Here is a 9,122-nt window from a genome sequence, read left to right on the forward strand (position 1 = left end):
GTGCAGAGAGACAAGCCTTGCACAAAGAGAGCTGTGGTCAATAGCTTCCCTCTGGCCTCTGCTTCTGTTTACCCCCAACGCGGATATTTCCCTAATGCAGTCGAACGCCATTTTCCTGGGCTCACTTGCACAACCCCACTCCCAGGCAAAGTAATTGTCTTTATGAAAATCATGGAACAAGACAGCCAAGTGCCAGGCAGGAGGTGGGGAGGAGGGCAGAGGGGAGAATGGCCTTTGGGTCAGCTTGTGAGCTGGGGAACAGGCAGTTTCAGGAACTCTCTCTTATAAAACCCACATTCTGAGACTTAAAACAAGAGCTGCCGCTGGCTGGTGCCTGGAGAGAATCAGCAGACAACAGACACACACACGCCACAGCGAAGATCCCCGCCGAGCGTGGGCAGTGATTTCTCTGGGAGCAGCCCCAATCTTTGGCTATGGGCCCCAGGACGCAGCCAGCAAACCCTGCACCCGTGCCTCCCTCTGCAAGTGTCACTCGCCCTCCCACTCAGAGCCTCAGTGGGTGTGCGCCTGTGTGTGCACGTGGGCCGCGGGGTCCAGGTGTGGGGGAGGGTGCAGGCACCCTAGCTCACAATTTGCGGCAGCTGCACACCCCACTCAGGAACACCACACCAGCACGGTGTGTCCCGTGCCTCACAGCCAGTGTGAACCCCGTCTCAATGGACCACGATTGGGAGGTATTGTTTCCAAGAGAATTCCCCTCTGTAAGTAGGCTGTTAGAAAAGTGGCCCCTTCTGCTTGCCCTGCCCAGGCCCACCTGTCACCGGGACTTCCTCGCCAGTGGTCACACTGCATTGATCTCCCTAATCCCCTCTCTTTGAAACAGAGCCAGCTGACGTGGAGCCCCTGAAAAGAAAGACTCTCCCACCGCCCCTACCTCTACAGGTAGCTGCGCGTGCGGGGCTAATTCCCCACTAAAAAGTCTTAATTGGTTGGTTCACGGGGGCCTGAAAGATCCCCCTGGAGTTTACAAGGAGAAAGGAAAAGACAGAGCCCGAACACCCGGGTCTGTCTTTATCTGTCTCATGGGGGAAATCAGGCACGTTTTATTTTTGGTTGTTTTGGAACCGGACTGGAGGCTGGAGCTGGGTGGGGTCGTGTTCACAGCAGGGGCTGAGCCAGCAGCGGCGGCGGGGATGGGGGGTAGGGAAGGAGGGATGGAGACACTAGCAGTAGGCCAGAAACCAGGGACTTTTTTTTTTTAATTTTACTTATTTTTTATTTACACCGACCATCTGCAGTACAAAAATGTAAACTTTGATAGTTCATAATAATAGAATAAACTCTTTATGTACAAAAATACACTTTCATATGAACGAAGCATCTCGAATAAATTAAAGCACTCTGCAGCCCGGCGTCTGCATGGGTGCGCGGAGCCCCCTCCTCGTCGCCGCCCTTTCCAGCCTCTTCATCGTGTTGTCAGCCGGCTCGAACCGAATTTTCATGCTCGTTTTTCTTCATTAGAGCTCTACAAATTGTAAAATTGACTTTTCACCTCGTCTTCGGGGGCTGATCCGTCGCTTTTCTAAATCACACTGGAGTGCTGGCCGGGGTCAGCTCCTGGCCCGCCACAAAGGCGGTTTTGTGGAGTTCACAAAGTGCAAAAGCCAAGTCCGACTTGGGGCGGGCAGCAGGGGCCCCGGGGCTGAGGGCTGCGCAAACGGACCCGGGCGCAGCCGGCGGGGGCGCAGGGCTCCGGTATCCGCCGCCCCCTCGAGCCCTCGCTTCCTCCCGGCGCCCCCGGGAGGCAGCTGGGGTCCCGACGGCCTGGGGGCGGGGGTGGCGGCCGTGTCTACCACGGGCTTAATGGTAAGGGATGAAGCAGGGCGTCGTGTGGAGGAAGTCCTTGGGCAGGCTGGGGAAGGAGAAGAGGGGGTCGCCGGGGCCGTAGGCGAAGTCGTCGGAGGTGGCCGGGCTGCTGGGGTCGGACAGCGGCGAGGCGGCGGCTGCGCAGGGGGAGGCGGCGGGCGCGGAACCCCAGGACTCGGCGTCGCTGGCCGGGCTCGGGGGCCCGGGCAGGCAGGGGGCGCACTGCGGCGACAGGAGACGCTCCCGGGCGCCGCCCCCGGACAGCCCTTGATCCGCCAGGCGCAGGGTCTCGGCCAGGGCCCAGATGTAGTTGTAGGCGAAGCGTAGCGTCTCGATCTTGGTGAGCTTGGTGTCGTCGGGGAAGGAGGGCAGCACACTGCGCAGCGCGTCCAGCGCCGCGTTCAGGTTGTGCATGCGGTTGCGCTCGCGGTCGTTGGCCTTGACCCGCCGGCTCCTGCGCAGCGAGTGCAGCAGCGCCTCGGAACGCACGCGCGCGCGGCCGCGGCGCCGCCGCCGCTCCTGCTCATGGTCCTGCGCGTCCGCAACGCCCGGCGCCCCGGAGACCCCAGGCACGCTCCTGCGGGCCGGCGCGGGCGGCCCCGAGGCCGAGACCGGCGGCTGGAGCCTGGCACAATCGTCCTCGTCGGTGAGGAAGCCGGACAGGTGGCCGCCGCTGCCACCGCTGCTACTGGCGCAGTCGAGGTCGGACAGGCAGGTCTCCAGAGGCGCTGGCATCTTGGCGCTGAGCCGGACGCACGGACGGACGAGAGGGCGCCTAGAGAGCAGGAGCCCGCCGGGGCTGAGGGCACGGCAGCTGGGGCGCACTTACGTCCCGAACGGCCCGGGGTTACTCTCTGCCCTGTGCGGGCCGGAAGGGCGCAGGGGCGTACGGGGAACTTGGCCTCGCCTGCAGGGGCCACGCGCCCGGCCGGTCTCCCGAGTGATGTCGCCGGCGATCAGATCAGCTCGTGTGAGCGCCGAGTGTGGCACACGACCGGCCTCAGGACCCCTTAAGTACCCGGCGCAACAATGGGCGCCCCCCCTCCCCTGCCACCTTCGCCCCCGCGGCAGCCCCGGTGAAAGGAGCGCGGCGGCAGGTCAGCCCCGTGCGGCGCCCGGGTATTTGCATAATTTATGCTCGCGGGAGGCCGCCCGCGCCCCTCCCCCGGCCGGAGCGTGCCCGTAATTACCGCTGGCCAATGGGCGGCGTCGCCGGGACCCGGGAGCCGGCTCGGGCTCAGCGGGCCGGGCGTCTCCCGGCAGTGAATCGGAGGCGGGGGCGGCGGCGATTAGCGGCCGAGGCACGCTCCTCGCGGGCAGTGCGGGCGCCCCTCGCTGGGCCGGGCAGGGGAGGCGGGGCGCGGGCAGGCTGCGGAAACCCGGAGCTGGCTGGGAGTGTGAGTTCGTGTCCCCTCTCCAGCTGCTCGGGGCCGCGTGACTTTGGGCAAGTGATTGAACTTCCTGGAACTCGACTTCTCCCCGTCTGTAAAATAGGACCCGCAGCTGCTCTGGGAGGGCTGATCTTGGCTGGGCGCTTTCGTAACCGCGCGGCCGATGAGTGATGGTGATGGCAATCGTCCTCGGAGCCCTGGCAAAATCATGTTGCTCACGGACACGAGCGTGGTAAAGAAACGGGACAGGCTGTTGATCTTCACCTGGGCCCGGTAATGGGTGGAGGAGTGCGGTGACGTCCTGTGTCGGACGCAGTGAGTGTTCGCCTCACCCAGCTCCCTTGGCTGTTACCCAGCCCCTCACTGCCCATTGCTGGGAACCCCCTCCCCTCGGGCATCTCCTGGACGTTGCCCCCTCCAATGCCACCCCTGAGTTCCTGTGCCTGCATCTCTTGGAGGGGGCCCACAGGGGCACCCGCCGGCCCAGGAGGGCGGCCCGCACGTGGTGGAGCCCTCTGGCAGAAGCTTCTCTTGGCACAGTAAACCTGCCAGTTCTGGAATGTCTTCATGGGGCATGCTGGGTGCCTTCTGTGGCGTCTCAGGAGCCCAGGGGCTGCTGGCACTTGTGAGAGCCAGCAGGAGCTCAGTGGCCTCACCCTGAGCTGGCCTTGGCTTCTCTCCCTGGGGCTTTCGTGCGTCCCCTCTGACACATCTGGACCCTGTATTTTTATTGTTCCGAGCTGATGCAACAAAATAGCAGCAACTTCGTGGCCTGAAGTCACAGCACTTTCTTCCATCCCATTCAGGCGGCCGGAAGTCCAAGCCCACGGTGTCTGCAGGGGCGGCTGCCTTTGGAGGCTCTGAGGAGCATCTGCCCACACCCCTCTCCTGATCACCCTCCCTGGGGCCTCACTAGGCACCTGCCTTGCCTCCTGTCCCCACATGGTCTTCCCCCTGGTCTCCCTGTGTCTCCTCCTCTGCTATTTGAAGGGACACTTGGATTTAAGGCCCTGTCTATTCTGATCTCTTTACTTTAATTACACCCCCAAAGGTTGCATCCTGAGTTCTAGGTGGGGGACCACTGTTTAACCCACTGCAGCTCCTTTCCCAGACTCCTGGAAGAGACAACTGGCATGGCTAGGGTCCATTAGTGTGTGGGTTGTTTCGGCTGCCGGGCACCTGGACAGCCAGGCAGTTGAAAGCAGAAGAGAGAAGTGGGGTGACTGGTGGCCACAGGGGGTCAGTCTGGATGGGGCTTCTGTGGGGACCCAGGGGGCAGGGGGTACCCGGCAGCCGTGGCAGGCCTTCAGTTGCCGTGGCGGCCTCTCTTTATCTTTGTCCCCTGCTCCTGTGGCTCTCTCTGAGCAGGGCTGTCACTTGCAGTCGTGCCTCTGGTTCTCAGTACAAGGGCATCTGGCACAGGGCCTGAGTGGGGGATAAAATCTAGTCTCCCTACCACCTGCCAAGCCACACACCAGAACGTGAGCTACGCCTGTCCCGAGAGGGCACCTCTTCCCGTGTACACAAGGACAAGCCTTCAGCCAACAGGGGTCTCTGCTTTCTCCTGCCGCTGTCCCCTCCTCCCTCTGAGTTGAGCTGAGCAGGCAGGCGGCCTGGCTTCTCCATGGACATTAGACCTTGCTGCTTGGGCTTTTCAGAAGTGCGCTCTGAAAGTGACCCACCGAGGGTGGAGCTGACTGTGGCAGGATGAGAATGGGGCCAAGGACTTGCTGCTGCAGGGGGAAAGGCAGAGCTGCTTTATGGAGGATGCATACCCCTCTGGGACAGGCAAAGGTTTCTCCTGCCTGCAAAATGCCCCCAAGCCCAGTGCCTGAGCACATCTATGGAAACCCTCATTCTCAGAGGGCAATAAGGTGGGAAGGACGGGTAGTAAGCCCGCTGCCAGCAGGTGTTGAGCACTGCACAGGTGTTCTGGCTGCGTGGTGTGGGAGACAGCCAGCTGCGGGTCTGCTGGGAAGCAGGGGTGGGTGGTGGAAGCAGATGGTCCTGAGGACCAAGGATGACATCAGAATTTCTCACACTGTGGTCACGTGGGATGGCTGGTGGTGGTGATGGGGGACACCACCCCACACCCCTGGAATCAGAATCTCTGAAAATGTGCACCACAAGTTGAAGTTGCCACTGGCAAATGCCTAGGGCCAACTCATCCATACTAGAATATGTTTCTGGCTTTCTCATCCTTTCTCCTGACCTGGATGCATCTAAACCCCTGAGCAGGTTGGGCACATTTATGTTACAGCTCAGAGGTGCTCCAAGTGATACCAGCACTAGGGTCCTCCTGTGGCTAGGAGCCTGGGAGGGCAGGGGAGGGAAGGACCCCTGAAAGGCATTCAGAGGCCAGCCGGCAGGTGCACGCCTGCTCCAGGCAGCCCTGGAGTCCCATTGAGACCAGCAGGCAGGTGATTTCACGTCCTTATCCAAAGGAGTTTTCTAAAGTCAACACACAGGTGGAGGAACCAGCTTTCTTTAGAATGGGAGGTAGGGAGGGGCCCTTGGGTGGGCCTAGGCATCGGATACTCCCAGGATCTCTTGGGAGTCTTGGTGGCTTTTTCTTCTTAAATGAGGGCAGGCCAAAATAGCAGTGTGTGTGTGGGAGGGGTGGTAAAATGTGAGGTCTCATGTGTAATAAATCAATGTGATCAGCACATGTAAACACAAAGCAGCCTGAGCATTCGCACGACTGTTTCGGGGTTTAGAGATGAGCTTGGAATTATGATGACGGTAGGCTTGGAGAGCCAGAGATGAGTCCAGATTTCATTTGTGGGCAAGTATCTTCCTCACACCACTGACCACGCACAGACCCCATTTGGCGTTCATGTCTGGGGTCTTTGAGCCCTTTTGTGGATGCAGGGCTGGGTCAGACGGCCTGCCTGCCGCCTCCTCTTTCAGCTTTCACAAACCCAGAAGTCTGAGGTTGACAGACGACAGTTTAGAGATGCTGTAACGGGAACTAGTTTGCGAGGTTAGTCGTGTGACTGCAAGTACTGGTATGACGATTGGAATGTGTTGGGATGAGGGGTCACCATCCCATGACCCCCACCCGCCCAAGGTTGCTTAGACAGGACATGAACTTCAGCCGTGCTGTGGGATGTGTGTGCACGTCTGAGGGTTGTGAGGTTCCAAGGCTGTATTTAAAAAATAGTACACATGAACTCTCAGCTGCGGTTTATGATCGGCAAGTAGTGTGGGCGCTCTCAGCACTCAGGTGCTAGGGGCAGGGCGCTGCACTGCACCGAGTTTATAAAGCTGCCGGGCCATGCCAGCCTCGACGGGGAATGGTGCACCGGGTGAGGCTGCTTCCAAACAGGACTGTGGGGCTTCCAGCATCCTCTGCCTTCTGGAGCTACCTGGGGGCCGGAGGAGTAGCATCTCTCAGAAAGAAAAGGTTGAAATCGTTGTAGGAAAGAAGAAAAAGGAAGGAGAAGGTGCCCTTACTCAAGGGGAGGGGACAGGGACTGCTGTCACCAGAGGCTGGCGCGGTCCTGTCTGAGCGTGCGTTAAGTGCACCCGCGGATGCCCGGTTGTGTCGCTGGCTAAGAGCAACAGGGTGGGGTTGGAGAGGAGAAACAATTCCCTATTTTCTTTACTGATGATCCATGACAGTTGTGGAAAGGGGGGTAAGGGGGAGGGGGAAACAAGGCAGGAGGGGGGAAACAGAGGGGTCTTTCAGTGACAGAGCAAGGAAAATGGCAAATTATCCATGGTTTCCAGAAATCCGTGGAGGCCCCCTCGGCCCCTGCCCTGCTAAATACAGTGCCGTCTGTATGCGTTTCCCACCTCAGAGATGTCTGCTTGATATGCCCTGCCATTGTGCACTGCTGTGTTTGGTTGTGTTCAATCTGCCGACGTGTGAGATGAATCTGGTCTCCGTGGAAGCCCGCGTGCAACCCTGCTTTATTCTAGGAAGGGCAAGAAGTGCCTTCCCGGACGATCGCTGCCAGGGCAGGCTGCAGCCAAGGAACTTCAGCCCACAAGGGCTTTGCAAGTGTGATGTGTCTTCCAGCCCATGCTGCTGTTGGGGGACGGTGCACGCTCGGGCTGGCTCTGGGTTTGAAGTGTGTTTACTGCGGTTTGGGCCGTCTTAGGGGGAAACAATGTCCTTTTTGTGCCCCAAGCGATGGGGGTATGCGCGATTGTGGAGGGAGGGCCCACAGAGGGTGCAGCCGGAGCCCAAGAGGGAGCGGGAGGAGGTGCCAGCCCCCACCGTGCCTCAGCAGTGAGGCCTGGAATCATTTTCACATCAGCTGCTAGAGGCTACAGATCAATCCAGAACCGGCTGCAAAGTCGCAGTTTTGCTCTAGTGGCTATCTGGAAGCTAAATCTGGGCTCAGATGAAAAAAAAAAAAATCCAACAAAAACCGTGGCCCTGCTGTTGCTGTAGTAGATTTAGCTCCCCCAGTCCGCGCTGCACCTGCCACAGGAAGTTGCTAAAGCCAGAGTTCATTTTCAGGAGCAGTTTCATTTTTGCCTGCTTCATGTTTTTGAATTCTTAAGAATGTCATCGGTAGAGATTAAAAACTCTCACCCGGGCCCCCTCCCCCCATGCTAATGGGTCCAGTGTGGGAAAAACTGTGTGAGGGTGCTTTCTTCTGGTTGTACAAAAGAAGCCACAGTGAAATTTATCCTAATGGAATGCAACGACTGGTTTATGGAAAGGATTCAGAAAATAAACGCAGAAATAGCTCAAGTGTATTCCTTCTGTCTTTCTCTCCCTTAACGCTTGGCTACATGAATTCACGTTAGGTTCGAACACAAATGCATTTTGTTTGTAGTAATTAAAATGTTTTAATGAGACAACCATAAAATCCACCATTAATTATTTTATTTCAAACCCCCCTGCCTTCTTTTGAACCAGGTCTATTTAGAAATAGTTTAGAGAGTAGCCTGCAGTTTTATTCTTTCCTCTGCATTATCCACAGGAGTGGAGAAGTCATTTATAAATAATTACACAATGTTTTGGGTCTTTGGGCTTGTATAATATATCAAAGCGATTAGTACACTTATTGTTCCATTGTAAATGCTTTTTTTCTCCTTTCAGTCGCACTTGCCTTGTCTTCTGGCTAAACCTTTTTCTGAAAATCTTTTGTCTTCTTCCTTCCTTGGGCTCCTTACAGTCCTGGAGCATTCTTCTTATTCAAACACTCGCAGCAGGGGCAAAGAAAGCGACTTCGGCCGCATCTTAAGCTTTACCATAACTTTCTGGCATTTTCATCTCGGCCGGTTTTCCCAGACTACCTGGGGGCGATGAAGAATTATAACATACATGAGTTATTGGTGCTCTCCGCGCGTTAGAAAGCGAGGGAAGCGCCTCTGTGCCCGTGCCCCCAAGGGACGAGCCCGGGGCGGCCGCGGGACAATGCATTTATCGCTTTGCATCTCTTTGGGACGCCGACCCCGGGGAGCCCGCGGTCCACGATGCCTTTTATGGAGTCACGGATAAAGACCCCTCGGCTGTAAGACGGGGTTCTCCCCCGAGCCTTGCTTAGGCGACCCTCGAGCCGCCGCTACTCCCTTGGTGCAGGCCTTAGGGAGGCCAGAGCGGCGGCGCGGGGGGCGCGCGGGTCCCGGGCGCGGAGCCGCGTGCGCGGATCAGGGCGGCACGCGAGGCGAGCGCACCGCGGGCTGCAGCCACGTGAGGCCGACCGCTGTTCAGGAGTCCCCGGCGCGCTAATCCGCGTCATGCGGCGGCTCCCGGGCCGCGGAACGCACTTGGGGCCGGAGGCGGCGGGGAAGCACAGCGCCCGGGAGACTCGGGCCCCTCCCGGGGCGTGCGGGGCCGGAGGAGGCGGATTCCGAAAGCGGGCGTTCCTCACACACACAACAAAGGGCTGCAAGAAGAGGACGAGCTGGGGACGGCGGAGGGCGCAGGCCCTCCCCCGGGGC

At 58.7% G+C, this 9,122-nt stretch overlaps 1 protein-coding gene across 1 annotated transcript; it reads right to left on the minus strand.

Moving 5' to 3' along the window:
• Positions 1 to 1,252: 1,252 nt before the first annotated feature.
• Positions 1,253 to 3,123, minus strand: NEUROG1 (neurogenin 1). Its single transcript, XM_002710221.5, has one exon. The coding sequence runs from the start codon at positions 2,560 to 2,562 to the stop codon at positions 1,822 to 1,824; it is 741 nt and encodes a 246-aa protein (XP_002710267.3). The 5' UTR covers positions 2,563 to 3,123; the 3' UTR covers positions 1,253 to 1,821.
• Between the last annotated feature and the right edge of the window lie 5,999 nt (positions 3,124 to 9,122).

Source organism: Oryctolagus cuniculus, chromosome 6 (assembly GCF_051225735.1).
Source record: "Oryctolagus cuniculus isolate XC-2025 breed Fujian yellow rabbit chromosome 6, ASM5122573v1, whole genome shotgun sequence".
Taxonomy (NCBI): domain Eukaryota; kingdom Metazoa; phylum Chordata; class Mammalia; order Lagomorpha; family Leporidae; genus Oryctolagus; species Oryctolagus cuniculus.

Coding starts and splice junctions, on each gene's coding strand:
- NEUROG1 (XM_002710221.5), bottom strand. CDS start 2,562: ATGCCAGCGCCTCTGGAGACCTGCCTGTCCGACCTCGACTGCGCCAGT.